Here is a 19,015-nt window from a genome sequence, read left to right as displayed (position 1 = left end):
TTCTTCACATTTTTACATTTTTCATAGCTTGCCAGGCATTTAGACTTTAAGACAGAAGATGAAAAGAAGAGAAAATCCCTGAAGACCTGATAAAGATTTGACATCTTGTTTGTGTCCATGAGGAAATCATGAGCTACCTCTTCTTGGAGTAATTATTAAAAAGTTAAATTGTTTTTCATAAAACTATCTTTCTTCCTTTATTTTCATTAGAAGTGTAAAAATAAAGGAAGTAGAAAGCTCTCATATGTCTATTACAGGTATAGATTGGTGATCAGAAGGTACTACATATAATACATAGTAAAAACAGAGTTTATCTTTATTCACAACAGAACTTTCTGCAATTCTCATTTTTATAGACATCAAAACTAGGATAAAGTTCACCATACAAATGCATGCCCTTGGTTCTTCTGATTTTTGTCTATAAGGTAAAAAATAAGCATACTAGATTGAAAATAATTTTTCAGATTTTTTAAATGTAAAAACTGTAACAGCTATACAAATTGTACAAATATAACAGTCTACCAAGGAGACCCCGTGTCATTTCCACACATCTTTACAAATATTTTTAAAAATGCCAAACAAAGGTAAATGCATATTATTCTACTTATTTGAATTCTGTTTGATACTGGGCCACTGTCTCACAGCCTACAGAATACCCATTCACCAATTATGAGCACTGTTACTCATTACTCTGAACTGTTCACACATCTATCTCATATAAAGTCCATATTACCCATCTATGGTCAGGCTTTATATTTAAAATTTATATTTTAAAAATACATATTTAAAAACCTGACAACCTGTATCAGATTTATTTTTTATTTCATATCAAAACTGTTATTTAAGAGCAGAGGGGAAAGGATTCTCCTCCACACAATCAATATTTTCTCTTTGACCCAAATGTTCATGTTTAGGTGAAGGAGACAATTGCTCTTTCACCATAGTTTAGTGTGTAATTAGCCTTGTTTTCACTCTACTTTAAATGTAGACATTTAAAATATGGGGGATGGAAATGCATTTGCAGTAGATTAATGCTGAACAAGTAACACTTTCAACCATATTCGCATTTCTGTTTGTGCCCCCAATGTGGAAGAGGTGCCTTCCAAGACTATGCATAGTGCTTTGGCTTAGAGAAAGACCACTCAAAAGTGCAGGGTATCCAGATGTGGTGACATTCCTCCTTTTCACTTTCTTTCCTTGTCTTCCACTTATGGAGGAATGAATAGATGTTTTATCTATATGTATATATTTAAATTAAATCTGTATAATTATTGAAAGCTTTATGTTGCCCTGACAGAATTTTCGTACATATCTATGTAACAAAATGTACTTGAGAGTATTGTATTGATATAAAAAAATCAATGAAATTCAGTGTAGTTTTCTTAGAGAAGGAATATAAAAAAAATAAAATAAAATTAAGTTTTGGTTCAGCAGACGAATATAAATATATATATGTGTATATATATATATATGTATAAATATAAAATATAAAATCTTGTGAAGGGGATGAGAAGTGTTCACAGTTTCTGTTGCTTGCATAACATTTGTAATTAGAAATGCATTTCACATTTAAGTATTTGTTAGTGTTTGCAATCTGGGACATGCTATTGTTACTAATGCCTATACTGAACTTTAAAATGTACTCAGTTGAGGCTACTTTAGGACAAATATTAATTGAATTATCCAAATCCTTAGGTCTCTAAATCCTGCTGATATGTTTCAAAAATTAATCACTGTACTCAATATTTTTCAGCAATACTGCAGGAAGGTTAAAATAGCAACATAGTACTTTCAATATTTTAACTGTAGCATATACAAGTCATAATTATTTATTTGAGTAAAAAAATCCCCACTTTAAATAATTTTTGAGTTTCAAAGATATTTTTTTCTGTACAGCACAAAATTCTATCATTAGACATAAATAAAGCAAAGCAGGATGAAACAAGTTTATTAAACTAAACATTGAATAAAATGTTGGAGATTAGTTTTGACATAAAAATATTCTGTATTTTTATGTAAACCAGATTTTGAACAGACTATTAAAAAGGTACAGTTTGAAAGAATGTATAAATATAAAATTTCTGCCAAATCATTTTAGGATCTCTAAGAACATTTTAATCATTTTTATGAAATATTTTTGTGTATTTTTGATTTAAAAACTGAAAATTATCTCAAACCATAAATTAACTTGAAATGTTAAACATTCTATTAGGTTGAACCTTTTGAAACTGTTGATTGTTTGGGGGCTATAAAAATGTCAGTTTCTTAAGTTTCAATGCAGTAACTTCCTGGTGTTTATGTTTAAGAAGAATCTTAAATGGACTCTTCCCACCTTCACTTGTAATTACACAGTTTTACAAAGCAGATACATTCTTAATATGAATCCCTTATAATACACTGTACATTTTAGCTTCTAGAAAAAAATTGTAGAAAAATTAACTCAATCATAATGACAAAGCATAGCCAAGATAAAAATAGCTGTTTTTTTCCTACTAGTGAAAAATCACAATTCAAATTTAGAAAATACTCAGCCACTTACTTTGGTAGAGTTTTCAAGTGATTTTCTCTTAACTCCAATATCCGCAATTTGGCAAGTCTGTAGAAATAAATTTAAAAATTGCTTCTTAATATTTCTCTATAAAACAATATTCTTATGGTAAAGTAAACTGTTACTTTATTATGCAAACAACTATGTCCAAACATTACATACCATGGTTACAGATTTTTAAGAATTATGCAAATTGGTTATGAGTAGGGTTGCATCAACATTGGAGAATAACAAATATCCCTTTCCTAAAAATGAAGTTCTTTCAAAGATATCATTGAGACCAAGTCATCTAAGTCTCTTATGTTTTATAAAATTATATTCACTGTTGTTTGACTGTATGCATTCAACAGATTATTGAATATCTACTAAATACTAGATGCTGCATTCACTGAAACATGGTGATACTTCCACTCAAGAGACAATAAATGAATTTTTAACACAAATAATAGAGCATAGAGGTTAAAAGCTTGAGCTTTGTGATCAGACAGATCTGGGTAATATTCAGACTCTTTCATATCCTATATGTTTTTTGCCGTGTGACACTGGGCAAATTAATTAACTCCTCATAACTCCAGTTTCCTCATCTATAATGAGTATGTGATAATAGTACAAAATTTATAGGGTTTTGAATATTAAATGATGTCATGTAAAGCATAATGCCTGGCACACCATAAGTTTTAGTATGTGTTAGGTTATTACTATTCTTTAATTGAAAAATGGGAAAAGTGCTATAATATACCATATTTAATTGACTCTGAGATTAACATCTGAACATTTCAAGTGGATGCACATTTAAAAATGTATAGTAACATCTATCGTATGACAGTACTGGAGTTGGAATAATCTTGTGAAGGGGATGAGAAGTGTTCACAGTTTCTGTTGCTTGCATAACATTTGTAATTAGAAATGCATTTCACATTTAAGTATTTGTTAGTGTTTGCAATCTGGGACATGCTATTGTTACTAATGCCTATACTGAACTTTAAAATGTACTCAGTTGAGGCTACTTTAGGACAAATATTAATTGAATTATCCAAATCCTTAGTGATGTGGGAATATTTCACTATTTGAACTATACAATTCACCTACAAGGTCCCATATTTACTGTGCTTTTAGATATTCAACTAGTTCTCTTCTCCTTTCCTTTGTGTTTTGAGTTCCACCAAATTTCCAATTTAATTTTAATCTTATAACTCAATCTTTATTTGAAATAAAGTAATTTAGTTCTTCAGAGCATGGGTATATCACTAGTTAAAGATGTTTCTTAAACATTTATATATCTCAAATCTTCATATTTGTACTGTTGTAATAATATTTTATGACTTAGTTTGGCCTTTAGGGGCACTAAATCTCAGGTTTTGGAAAGTATCTTAAAACATTCTTTGTTAAATTATTCAGCTGAAAGTTATAGAGCTTTTTAGATTACAATAATAAAATAGAGCATTTTTTTGGCAGACAATTCACATAAAATTTAATTCTAATTTCTAAGTGGTTTGGGTTTTGATATTATGTTATCTGATTGCCCAAATTTCTTCCCCTATATTAGGACTGGTAAAAAAGAACGGACAAAATGCAAAAGTGTGTCTTAGGGAGATAAACATTTCCTGATTTAATAAACCAAAGGTATATTTGTAGTGTTATCATCAGTACCGGAAGGAAAATCTACTTTATGTGGACAAATGGTGAAGTATCAATTCATTTAGAAACGAGACAAATGCTCTTTTGAATATCTGTGAATTTTCAGAACTTCCCAAGTGTATGGTATTCATAGGTATTGTGAAATCATGATCTACAAAAGTAAGGGAATTTGGAAGAAACTTTCGAGGTGATTTCTGTATGCAAATGGAGGCTGCTACCTGTTAAGGGACTTCATTATTCCACTGGGTTCTTCTTAATGTCATATATTAGCTTCTGCCAACAGATTGGTGTCGAGTTACACTCAGTCAGTTATTTGAACAATTTTAAAGATGATCATTTAGAAAAATGCAGTTAACAATAAACTTAAAATGTCTTAACTTTCAAGATATATCTTTTATATTTAAAATAGCCAAGACATGGAAAGAAAGTTTCCATTGACAGATAAATGGATAAAGAAAATGTGCATATATATGTATGCATGTGTGTGTGTGTGTGTGTGTGTGTATATATATATATATATATATATATATATATATATATATATATATATAAAGCCATAAAAAAGAAGAAAATCCTGCCATTTGCAACAACATGGATGGACCTTGAGGGCATTATGCTGAGTGAAATAAGTTGGGCAGAGAAAGACAAATACTGCGTGATCTCGCTTACATGTGAAATCTAAAAAGAAAAAAAAAACTCATAGAAAAAGAGATCAGATTTGTGGTTACTAGAGGTGGGGGTGGGGTGGGGAAACTGGGTGAAGGTAGTCAAAAGACACAACTTTACAGTTATAAGATAAATAAGTACTAGGGATGTAATGCACAACAGTATTACTATAGTTAACACTGCTGTATGGCACATGGTATATTTGAAAGCTCCTAAGAGAGTAAATTCTAAAAATTTTCACAAGGCAAAAAACTTTTTCTTTGTAATTATATGAGGTAATGGATGTTAACTAAATTTATTGTCCTAATTATTTTGTAATAAATTTGTCATTACTATGTTATATACTTTAAACTCATATAGTGCTGTGTCAATTATACCTCAATAAAACTGAAAGAAAAAAATTCACTCTAGAACATCTAGAAAACATTGAAAATATAAAGATGAAAATAAAAATCATCCATAATTTCACTTCCAAGGAAATAGTCTTTTATTTCATGTACATTCATATTAGTATGGAAAACACAGTTTATATATAGCTATGATATGTTTTGAACATAACATCATAGGAATTAATAGATATTCCTCTAGGCAAGATTATAAATTGCTACATGGTATTGTCATATGGATGTACCATAATATATTCAACCAATCTCCTAGATGGATGTGTGCTTCCATATTCTTCATATTGTAAATAATGATAAACATCCTTGTCCATAAATCCTAGTGTGATACATGATGATATGATACATTTCTAGAAATGAATTACAAAGGCAGTGGTTGTAAATATTTTCAAATCTTTTAAAGCACACTGCCCTGCAAGGAGTATATAACATTCTGCAGTTTCATCAGCAGTGTGAGGTTATCTCTTTCCTCATGGTCTATAAATAACTTTACACTTTTTATAACATGCTAGAGCACAAAGCCCCTTTGTTGTCATATTAATTTGTACTATTTTTATTATTTATGATGATAAACATTTTTTGTGTTGCCAATTTGTACATTTATTATGAACTGCCAGTATGTGTCATTTACCCATTTTTTTCTAATGAGAACTTTAACTTCATACTCATTTGTAAGAATTCTTTATAAGTTAAGGATATAATTTACTTTCCATATTCAGTGGAAATATTTTCCTATTTATTGTTTTACCTTAATTTAAAAACTATTTTCTAATATTATTTTATTTTAAAAGCATTTTACAAATTCAAATCTATCCATTTATGATATTTTCTTTTGTTTCTATGCTATAAAGGCATTTTCCAACCCAAGAGTCAAAAATATCCATGTGCATATTTTTCCAGATCATTTCTGATTTTATTTTTTTATATTTAACTCTTTAATTCATCTGGAATTTGATTATTAATGACATGTAAAGACCTAACTTAATTTTTTGCAAAATGTTTCATTAATTGACATGGTCTCATTTACTGGACAAGAATGAGGGTGTCTTTAATTCCAATGGTCACTTTTGAAGCCTCACCTACTGGTGCTGGTACAGTACTTATCTAAAGTGAAAGACAATGTATCGTTTAAACTTCTTATTCTTACCTTCCAAAATTGGCTGGAAGAAATTCAAGAAAGGCATCATTCAGGTAGAGCTGGGTCAGGTTTAGAAGCTGTGTGAAGCCATCAGGGAGTCTAGAAAGGAGTTAAAGGTTTAGTCATTGCATAGATGTTGCCATAGAAACAGAATAAAAAATATATCTCTAAGGAGAAAAAATAGAAGTGTAATACATTTTCAACTCTCCTTCAGTATCACAGTAATGGAAGAATTTACTGAGCATGTTGTTACAGCTTGAAAATTTTGCCTGTTATTTAAATAAATTGGCATTCACCCACCTCCACACTGCTTTCCTATGCTGAGATTTATGTCATTGCCAAAGTCAGAGACATCATTTCTTACTGTTGCCCTAAACTTATACACACCAGTGAGATATTTTTATGGAAATTTCAAGTTGTATGACATGTTTTGTAATTTTAAATTTAATGTTCTTTCTCAATAGCATATTCACATATATAGTCAGGCAATGCTATCTACTCATTCAGTTAATCATTAAAATTTGTCTACAGTTTGTGACAATGATGACTAAAGCTGCCCAACATGAAAAGGGAAGGAGTATTTTGTCCCTTTAACTGATAATTTCTTTAACGCAGGCCCAACATACATGTACATTATAATTCAAATTGATCCAATTCATGTGCATTGAATAAAAACATTGTCACAGTAATTAAACCGAATCCTAAAGACTTTAAGAAGCACTAAAAGAGTTGAGAAAATATCCTATGGGAAAATCTTACTACTTAGATAAAACAATTATTTGAAATGTTTAAGTAAGTTTTACCAAAAAGATTTAACTCCAGGATTTTTCTTAAAAGGATATTATTTTTTAATAATTAAATTTCTACTTAAAAATTTTAATGTCTTTATCTAGGCTTTAGACAAGACCATATTCTTTCACAAAATACTTCTAAATACTGTTCATATCTGCTTTCCCCTAAAATTCCAACCTATCTCCTTCCTTGAATTTACTGACAAAATTATTTAAAGAGCTGCCTCTACTCACTATTTTTTACTTTACTCTGCAAGCTATTGCTTTCTGGCATCTACCCTAACTCTATTACTGAAACTGCACTCACCAAAGGCTTTTAAGCCCTAATTCCATTAACTTCATTTCATTTCGTAACCCACATTGCCTAGCAACAGTTGCCATCACTGATTGTTCTCTCCTTCTGGACTTCTAATATACTCTACCTGCTCTTCCCCCTACTCCTGGAAAACTATATCTGAGTTTCATTGCATGGTTTCTCTTCCTCTGACCAATCTTTGGTTATGAAATGTTTTATGTATATAAAAGAGTATAGCAGAACACTCTATACATAAATCACAGCAAGTTCCTTTTTGACCCACCCCCTGGAGAAATGGAGATAAAAACAAAAATAAACAAATGGGACCTAATGAAACTTAAAAGCTTTTGCACAGCAAAGGAAACCATAAACAAGATGAAAAGACAACCCTCAGAATGGGAGAAAATATTTGCAAATGAAGCAACTGACAAAGGAGTAACCTCCAAAATTTACAAGCAGCTCATGCAACTCCATATCAAAAAAACAAACAGCCCAATCCAAAAATGGGCGGAAGACCTAAACAGACATTTCTCCAAAGAAGATATACAGATTGCCAACAAACACACAAAAGAATGCTCAACATCACTAATCATTAGAGAAATGCAAGTCAAAACTACAATGAGGTATCATCTCTCACCAGTCAGAATGGCCATCATCTAAAAATCTACAAACAATAAATGCTGGAGAAGGTGTGGAGAAAAGGGAACCCTCTTGCACTGTTGGTGGGAATGTAAATTGATACAGCCACTATGGAGAATAGTATGGAGGTTCCTTAAAAAAACTAAAAATAGAACTACCATATGACCCAGCAATCCTACCACTGGGCATATACCCTGAGAAAACAATAATTCAAAAAGAGTCATGTACCCCAATGTTCATTGCAGTTCTATTTACAATAGCTAGGACATGGAAGCAACCTAAATGTCCATCGACAGATGAATGGATAAAGAAGATGTGGCACATATGTACAATGGAATATTACTCAGCCATAAAAAGAAACGAAATTGAGTTATTTGTAGTGAGGTGGATGGATCTAGAGTCTGTCATTCAGAGTGAAGTAAGTCAGAAAGAGAAAAACAAATACAGTATGCTAACACATATATATGGAATCTAAAAAAAAAAAAGTTTCTGAAGAACCTTAGGGTTAGGACAGGAATAAAGATGCAGACATAGAGAATGTACTTGAGGACACAGGGAGGGGGAAGGGTAAGCTGGGACAAAGTGAGATAGTGGCATGGACTCATATATACTACCAAGTGTAAAATAGATAGCTAGTGGGAAGCTGCCGCATAGCACAGGGAGATCAGCTCCGTGCTTTGTGACCACCTAGAGGAGTGGGATAGGGAGGAAGGGTGGGAGGGAGATGCAAGAGGGAGGAGATATGGGGATATATGTATATGTATAGCTGATTCACTTTGTTATAAAGCAGAAACTAACACACCATTGTAAAGCAATTATACTCCAATAAAGATGTTAAAAAAAATAAAAGAGTATATATGTACCCACAGTATAATTTAATAAATAGAATCGGTACCTTTAACACCCTCTAGGTGTTCCTCCCTGACTACATCTATTTGCTCCACAAATTCCTGAATGATGTTTACTTTTCTGCTTTTTAAGGAGTTTTACCACACCTATTTAAATCCCTAAAAAAAGAAAAAAAGTCACATGGTTTTGCATGTTTTTGAACATTATGTTGCATGTTTTTGAACATTGCATGTTTTGAACATCAAATCATACTATGAATATTTTTCTGAGACTTTTAATAATTCATATTATTAAATAATTCACTGATTAGTTAAATGAAATTCATTCATTTTGAGGTAGGTGACTGATCACCATAGCATAGTATTCCACTGTATGAATATACCACTATTTATTTATCATTCTCTATCTAATTGAACATTACAGCTGCTTCTAGTTTTTTGTTTGTATTTCTGTTATATGTTCTATTTATTTTTAACATATATTCTGGTGTACAAGAGTTTACTTAAGTTATATTTCTGGTTACGAGAGATTAATATCCCTATGAATAGGTCTCAGCTAATGACTAGAAGGAGTATAAATACCTCAGCTCCCTCACCCATTGTGCTTAACAAGTCTGTGATATATGTTTAAACTGTTTCCCAGCGTTTCCCACAAAGATTAAGGTCCAGTGGTCCATACTAGTAAATAGCTTGATAACATATCTTTAACTGGTATTTTCTTAGATTATTTTCTAAATATATTGCTTGAATTACTTTCTAAACTTTTCTGCTGGGGGACCCAAACTAAACACAATTAATATTTGTATATCAATTTGGTAGGAATTCTTTATACACTCTTAAGACACTGATCTTATATGTATAATTTTTGCTACAAATATCTTGGTTCAATTTGTATTTTGGAGTTGGATTGTTTGTATCTGGCTTCATAGAGGATGTTTCCATAAATTTGCTCCCAAAGGGAGGTAGGATTCATAAAAACAGAAAAGAGAGAGAAAGGAGGCAGGGGAGGAGTGAGAGGTTCTATAACATAGAGGTAAGAATTCACCTGAGATGGGTGACAAAGAGAAGATGAGTTCTAGAGGGAATACTTTATGTATAAGAGTATTAGAAATTAAGATTTGAGAATATTAGTAGGGGACAGGATTTATAGGATACTTAATGCTTGAGACAAAGTTTTGAACTTTATCCTATAAGATTACAAAGAATTTATTGTAGATCTTTGTTTTTCTCTATTTTTTGCTTTCTATAATACATTAGAGCTCATATGCTGATAGTAAAATAGTTTTTATGATAATGGCACAGATGTCCAATAGATTACAATTCAATTTAACTACTATCTTACTTTGATGTCCTTTTGGTTTCTATAGTCATTTGAGAAAATAAATCATTTATGACTTTTCAAAAAAGAAGATTAAAATGTGTAAAATGAGAAGAATGTTAAAACTTTTTATCTAATAATTTATTTTAACATTGTAACTATTAATAAATAAAAATCCTTTAAAAACACCAATTTTCTAGTTATAGGGACAGTTTGAACTACTCAGCTTACCTTAATCTATTTTTCCACACATGTATGCACTAAATGGTATTACATTGTACTACTTCTTTTGATAAAAAATATATTTCTTTAGGCTGCTTCTCTGGCAAAGTTAATCATGTAAGAAAATCTGGCTCTTACATAGAACACTTCTCTAAGGATTTAAGAATTGACTACACTGGGCAGATTCCAATTGCAAAATTGGACTGCCAAAAATAAGTTATATGAAAAAACCAGAATACAAAGTAAGACAGTTGTTTCAGTCTGCTTATAAACAAAGATGTGTTGACACTGTATATCAAATCTTTCTTTTCTAAAAATGTAGAATTAAAAGGTATATTTATACAGTATGTCTTGTTTAATAGCATGTGTATTTTTTATTTCAATTTACTTAAATAAGAATTTGTTGAATGGTTACTCTGCACTGAGATTCAAAATTAATGCTTTCTTCCTCATCTTCTCCACAGCATTATATTCATAGGTTTAGCAAAATGCTTATAACAATTATATTTTATACAAGTTTGGGGAATTTTTTATTCCTGGAATAGATTATACATTCTTTGAGGACAAGGAATTTTTTTAATCTCTGCAATAATCTAGTATTGTATTTTGAAAACATATTATTTGAAAATATATATTCAGTAGGTCTGCTAAACAGATATTCAACTTTATTCATTATTAATTTTATGGTATGATTTTGTAGCTTTAATAGTGACAGTGGTCCCACTTGTCAACATCACAACTTCCAGAGGAACATACAAGGACCTGCAAGGAAGAAGATATTCCTTAGCAAGCTAGATAAACTCAATGAAGATGAAAGTCATGGGCTGTCTTTATCCTCCTCCAAGATACTCAATGAAATCCAACATTTTACACTAAGTAAGGGAACTCTAATGAAAGGTTTTCACATTCCTAAAGGCTTTCACATTCCTAAAGTAACTGTGGTTTTCCACATTTGACTGATTTATTAAAAAATTCAAAGTATTTTTTAAAATATATACGGGTAAACAATTCTCTCTCTAAGGAAACATTTTCATTTTATTAATGGCTGAAATTAAAAGTGGAGAAAAGGGAACATTCTTACACTGTTTGTGGGAATGTAAATTGGTACAGCCACTAAGGAGAACAGTATGGAGGTTCCTTAAAAAACTAAGAACTACCATATGACCCAGCAATTCCACTACTGGGCATATACCCAGAGAAAACCAGAATTTGAAAAGATACATGCACCCCAATGTTCATTTCAGCACTATTTACGATAGCCAGGAGATGGAAGCAACCTAAATGTCCATCAACAGAGGAATGGATAGAGAAGTGGTACATATATACAATGGAATAGTACTCAGCCATAAAAAATAACAAAATAATGCCATGTGAAGCAACATGGATGGACCTAGAGATTGTCATACTGAGGTAAATAAGTCAGACACAGAAAGACAAGTATCACATGATATCGCTTACATGTGGAAACTAAAAAAAAGGGTACAAATGGATTTATTTACAAAACGTAAGTAGAGTCACAGAGGTAGAAAACAAACTTATGGTTACCAGGGGATAAGGTGGGGGGAGGGATAAATTGGGAGATTGGGATTGACATATACACACTACTAAATATAAAATAGCTAACTAATAAGAACCTGCTGTACAGCACAGGGAACTCTACTCAATACTCTGTAATGGCCGATATGGGAAAAGTATCTAAAAAAAAAAAAGAGGGGATATATGTATATGTATAATTGATTCACTTTGCTGTACACCTGAAACTAACACAAACTGTAAATCAACTATACTCCAATAAAATTTTTTTAATTAGCATATTCAAATTGCAATAAAGAAAGCACACTAGAATCAGACACCTAAAATGTTTAGTGCTTGAGCACATGGGCATTGATGTCAGAAGACCTAAGTTTGAATCACAGTTCTTTCAATTATTTATCTCTGTAACTTTTACAGATCACTTAATCTTTGTAAGACTCAGTTTCCTTCTTTATAAAATGATCATACTAATATCCACTTCCAGAGTTGCTCCAATGAGTAAATGATTACCCACCCCATATTAAGAACTCACTAAACTGGAGCAATTTTATTACTTTTCCTTGGTATTGTTTTTATTCTGATCTTTCAAAATTAACTAGAATACTAATTTAAATACTTTTATCAGTGCTAATTTTATTGTTGGAATAGGCAGATTAAGATTGGCTGCAGACATCCTTGTTTCAACATTTTTCTTTTCTAATTGCATTTACTTTAGAAATTTAATGAAAACTTATTACAGGCATTTGACCTCCATTAGAACAGTTAAACAAAATTAAAATACAGGTAATATAAGTTTTGATTAAGGAGCCAATGTCAAATCTGCTACTCTAATTGGAAAGATATTTTACATCTAAATATTTTAATTTATAACCTTAAAGTTATAAAATTAACCTAACATTATCAGAGAACATTTAGAAAATAAAGAGAAAAGAAAAATGTTGCTCATAATTCCACCTCCTTAACACAACTATTATTACCATTTCATGTATTTAATTTTGATCTAATTTCCAATTAATTATTTTAACATCACTGCAAACTTGTATCATGATTTCTCCCTTTACTTTGTAATTATCTTTCAATTTTGCTGCATAACCAGAGTGACTACATAATCTATCATTCAAACTAGGACACTTTGGAGTGTTAAAAGGGAACTATTATTAATCATGCCACATCAAGAGGTATAAACTGGGATGACTTGAGCAAACAGAGACATATGATCACCCTATAAATAATCTTTATAACCATCCAGTAGATGTACCATAATTTATTAGCGATTTCCTTATTGTTGAGCATTAAGAATGTACAGATTTTTCAAATTGTATCTTTTAATTTAAACCAAAATCAAAATGTTTCTTCAGGATTTGTGAAATATAATAAAAGGAGCCCAGGAATTTAAATACTATCTTTATGCATTTCCATATGTAAAAAGTTACATAGGTAATATTTATCTACTTCATAATTGCCGTGAAGATGAAAATGAAATAATCTAAAAGCCTGAGACATTCTAGGTTCTCAATAAATGTCGGTCCTTACTTTCTCATTGAGAAGTTGTTATTTCAATTTTATTGTAATAATTTTCACCAGTGACTTGGTTAAGGCATTCAGACTATACTATAAAGTTCACATCTAAAACTAAAACTAGTACGCTAACACTTAAAACTATAACTGTCATATTCTAGGGTTTTCATGACTTAACTACTTTGTAGATTTCTTGTATCTAAGAAGATAAACAGAAAAGCTATAAAGAAAAGTAAATGAAACCTAAGTCTATTTTTTAATAGAGCAAATTGATAATCTCTGGTATAACTGATCAAATAAGAAAAGAAAGAAGACAAAAATTATTGATACCAGGAATGAAACAGAGAGCATCACTAGAGATATTATAGATATTAAAGGGCTAATAAAACAATTATGAAAAATGAGGTACCAATAAGTTTGAAAACATATGAAATGTACACATTCCTGAAAAACACAAACTACCAGAAATCACTCAAGAAAAAATAGGCAACTTGAATAGTACTATACAGGAAAAAAAAATTCAGACTAATATGCCTCATGAATATAGATGGGAAAATCCTTACAAAATATTATCAAATCAGAGGCATTAATTTATAAAAAGTGTAATACTTCATGACCAGGTAGGGTTTATTTATATCATCATGTCAATAGATATTTTTTTAAGAAAAACTTTGACAAAATTCAATGTCTATTGACAGGGAAAAGTCTCAGCAAAACAGATTTCAAAGATTTGGCAGATTCTAAGGTGGACCCCATAATCTTTGCTTTCAGAAGTTCATGCCCTGGTAAAATCTTCTCTTCTTGAGTATTGGTAGGACTTGTGACTTGCTTCTAATCAATGAAATGTGGCAAATAGGATATGATGTCATTCTCAAAACTATATTACATTATGTGACTCCATCTTGCTATGATACTCACTCTACTCTGCTGTTGGCCTCGAAGAAACAAGATGCTATGTTGTGAACTGCCTATGGAGAGGGTCACCTGGCTGGGAACTGCACCAGCCTTTAGGAGGCAAAAGTGGCCTCTAGCTGTCAGCCAGCAAAATGCTGGGGCTCACAGGTTTATAACAGCAAGAAAATGAATTCTGCCAATAACTTGAATGAGCTTGAAAATGTATTTCTTTCCAGTTGAGCCTCCAGATGAGACTGCAGTTTGATCCCTTGATGGTAGCCTGGTGAAACTCTCAAACAGGGAACCCAGCTACAGCATGACCAGATTTCTGACCCACAGAAACTTAGAGATAGTAAATATGTGTTGTTGTAAGCCACAAAGTATGTGGTAATTTCTTACACAGCATTATAAAACGAACACAGATTTTGGTATCTGGTATTGGGATTCTGCTGTAATAAATTCCTAAAAAATGTGGAGTGGCTTTGGAACCAGGAAGTGGTCAGAGATTGCATGACTGTTCAAGAGCATAATAGAGAAAGCCTTGATTTTCTTGAAAAGTTTGAAAGTAGAAATCTAAACTCTGACAGCCCTGCTGGTAAAAGCTCAAAAGGAAGTGAGAAATGTATTATTTTAAATTCCCTCAGCCTGATAAAGGGAATGTATTAAAAAAAAAGTAACAATCATATATAATGGTGAAAGTCTGAATGCTTTCTCCCTAAGATTGGGAACAAGGCAATAATATCTGTTTTCATCTCTTCTATTCAACATTATACAGGAGGTCCTAGCCAGGTCAATAAGGCTAAATAAATAAATAAAAGAAGTACAGATTGAAAAGGATGAAATAAAACTGTCTTTATTCACAGTTAACATGATAGTCTACATAGAAAATCACATCCCTTCCCCCACAAAGCTACAAAGTATTTACTAGTACTAATAAGTGAATCTAATAAAGTTGCAGGATATAAGGTCAATATACAATAATCAGTTATATTTCTATGATAGAAAAATTATTTGTAATTGTCCCCAAAACATGAAATACTTGAAATAAGATGAACAAAACTTGCACAATATTTGTAAACTTAAATCTACAAAACATTGATAAAAATTTTTAAAAGATCTAAATAAGTATAGAGATATATTATGTTCAGAAAAAGGAATACTCAATATTTTTGACATGTCAATTCTGCCCAAATTGGTCTACAGATTCAATAAATCCTTATCAAAATTCCATGTTTTTTAGCAAGCTGATTATAAAAATTATATGGAAAAGCAAAGGGCACAGAAGAGTCCAAATAATTTTGATAAAGAAGAACAAAGTTGAAGGACTCACATTCCCTGACTGTGTGAATTACTACAAAGCTACAGTAATTATGATAGTATAAAACTGGTGTTAAGAGAGGCATATAGAGTAACATAAAAAATAGAGAATTCAGAAATGGATCTAAACATATGATCAATTGATTTACAAAACAGGTACTCTGATAATTTTATAAAGAAAGGATAGGGCTTCCCTGGTGGCGCAGTGGTTGACAGCCTGCCTGCCGATGCAGGGGACACGGGTTCGTGCCCCGGTCCGGGAAGATCCCACATGCTGCGAAGCAGCTGGGCCTGTGAGCCATGCCCACTGAGCCTGCGTGTCCGGAGCCTGTGCTCCGCAACGGGAGAGGCCACAACAGTGAGAGGCCCGCGTACCGCAAAAAAAAAAAAAAAAAAAAAAAAAAAAGGATAATCTTGGAACTGGAACAGTTGGATATCTATATGCAATAAATAAATAAAAAAGAGAACCACAACCCTCACACCTTACATATATTTACAAAAATCAACTTTAAATGAATCATAGACCTAAATGTAAAACCAAAACTACAAAAGTTCCAGAGGAAAGCATAGAGGAAAATCTTTATGACTATGAATTTAGTAATGATCTCCTAGACAGGGACAAGAAGAATAAACCATAAAATAATTATAAATAGGGCTTCATGAAAATGAAAGTTTTTTTATATTTGAAAGTCACTATTTAGGAAGTGAAAAGATAAGTCATAAGAGCAAACAAATATCTGATTTTTAGCCAGAATTTATAAAGAATTCTTATAATTCAATAATAAAAAGACAAGTCAATAAATATGAACAAAAAATCTGAACTTTTAACAAAGAAGCAATACAGATTGTAAATAAATACAAGGAAAGATTCTAATTTGACATTTAAACTATAAATTAAAACTACAATGAGATATGACCATGAGATACTATATCTACTAGACTGGCTAAAATAGAAAAAAAAAAAAACCTGACAGTACCAAATGCTGACAATAATGAGGAACAATGGAAACTCAGATTGCTGCTTGGAATGCACAATGAAATAGTTATTTTGGAAAACAGTTTGGAAATTTCTTAAAAGGTTATGCATACATGTACCATACTACAGAGAAAACTACTCCTAGGTGTTTACCCAACAGAAGTGAAAACAGATGCTTACACAAACACCTGTACAGAAAGGTTTATATCCACTTTATTCATAAGAGCCCCAAACTGGAAACAACTTAAAAGTCTATCAACTGAGGAAGAGATAAACAAATTGTGTTACATTCATACAATGGAATTCTACCTAGAAATAAATGGGAATGTAGTACCAATTCTTGAAATGTCAGGAATAAACCTCAAAATCAGTGTTAAGAAAAAACCCACAAAGTATGACACCATTTATATGATATTTTGGAAAAGGCAAAACCATGGGGACAGAAATCAGATCAATGGATGACTGGGCTGAGGGAACTTTTTGGGATGATGGAAATAGTCTATATATTAATAATTATGGTGATTCTGTAACTATATACATTTGTCAAAATTCACTGAGCCATACACCTAAAAGAGTGAATTTTACTGTATGTGAATTATTGGGTTGGCCAAAAAGTTCGTTTGAGTTTTTCCATACATCTTAGGGAAAAATCCAAATGAACTTTTTGGCCAACCCAATATATCTTAAAAAAAAAAAACGCTGACTTTAAAATTGATATACTATTTAAATTGACTTTTTTTTGAGCAATATTTTAATGAATTCCCAAACTTTCTTTTAGTGTTAGACATTTTTTGATGAAATCAGTTATATTCATTTATCTTTTAAAAAGTTAAATATATGAAAAGAATCCAGAGGCATAGCCAATAAAACTATAGATTTTAAGCTTTTTAATATGTAATTTATCATCTGACTTCTACTCTCAAAGACCTGACCACGATTCCTAAATACAGTGAGATATTAGAATTAAAGAGCTAGAAATCAAAATAATTCATCATCTGCCCTGGATTATGACTTAAGTCAAGGACATGTCTATAGTCCTGTTGTGATAAGTTACCAATATTTATTTCTTTTATGAGAAAGTTGCATTTTGGTCTAAGTGTTTTGGAGAATACTTTTCACGTTTTTCTTTCCCCTCACCATATTCTACATTTGAGGTAGAATATGGTTTATTCAAACATAGTTTATTTCTTGATGTTCCACACTTTCTACTAAAGGCCTCAAATTATTTCACAAACCATTCACTGTAAAGAGCCTCATCTAAACTTCTACCTCATTCTTTTACATTCTATTTCATTTCTAGTTTCATCTACATCCTCTTCTCATGATCCATAAAGAAACCATCCTCACTACTCCCTCTCCTCAACCCTATTGGTGAAAATTTTCCCTTTAAATTCCCTTTGATAAACTTCCTTTTGTCTTTTACTGGAAACACTAGATTCATTCAATGCCTTTCCTATGAACTTCAGTTTCTCCCAGTCTCCCCATCTTCACGTGGACAAACGACTGAGGGATTTTGCTCAAATCTTGTCAGTGTTTGTATTATTAAAATGCCAGTCTTACTTTGCAACTCATTATCTGCATCCCAATACCACTGATTAATTTCATCCACTTCCAAATGTTACTACAATTTTCAATAGACTTTCTAGATTTTACATCCACTTCCACATATAAGTGACTTTAACATTCAGGTCCAGGGCTTACCCAATCCATTCACTTCATGGTTTCTTGACCTATTTGATTCCACAATACACACTATCACTATGGCATATCATAATTTGAAACATGGTCACATGCTGGGTTTCACTTTCCCTTGGCATTTCTCTACTAACAGATCATGACACACAAATACCCTATTTCTGATCACAGTATTTTTACCATCCATGTCTTCCATTAGGCTATCCTCACAGAATTGTCTTTTTGTTCTTCCTGTGATATCTGGTACCTAAATACAGTACTCCCTTTTTCTGATCATACTTAATTCATTTTCCACCTTGAATCACATGACAGCTATTTGCATGCACCTTATATACTTGCACTCTCTTGAACTTTCATCAGAACCTTGATGCTAATTTTCCAGCATGACCATAACTAATAACTGTTTTCTTAGTTTTGGCGCTCTTCCATGGAATGTTGCTTGAGAACCACAAAAAATGATGACACAGTTTCCTTCAAAGTAATGCCATCTTGTGTCAATTAGGCCTTCATTGTTACTCAGCAATGCTTTTACTCATCTTTTATTGAACTATCCTGATTTGATTATTCCTTTCCCATCA

General features: G+C 31.6%; 1 protein-coding gene across 7 annotated transcripts in view; it reads right to left on the bottom strand.

Moving 5' to 3' along the window:
* Positions 1-19,015, bottom strand: part of LRRC7 (leucine rich repeat containing 7) — a 501,952-nt gene that overhangs the window by 241,344 nt on the left and 241,593 nt on the right. For all 7 annotated transcript variants that reach the window (XM_067726544.1, XM_067726541.1, XM_067726540.1 and 4 more), the window contains 2 exons: positions 6,401-6,490; positions 2,540-2,596 (listed from right to left, as the gene is read on the bottom strand). In XM_067726544.1, coding sequence (XP_067582645.1) covers positions 2,540-2,596; positions 6,401-6,490 — 147 coding nt within the window. The remainder of the gene's footprint in view (positions 1-2,539; positions 2,597-6,400; positions 6,491-19,015) is intronic.

This window comes from Pseudorca crassidens, chromosome 2 (assembly GCF_039906515.1).
Source record: "Pseudorca crassidens isolate mPseCra1 chromosome 2, mPseCra1.hap1, whole genome shotgun sequence".
Lineage (NCBI taxonomy): Eukaryota > Metazoa > Chordata > Mammalia > Artiodactyla > Delphinidae > Pseudorca > Pseudorca crassidens.
This window is presented reverse-complemented; position numbering and strand designations above follow the sequence as displayed.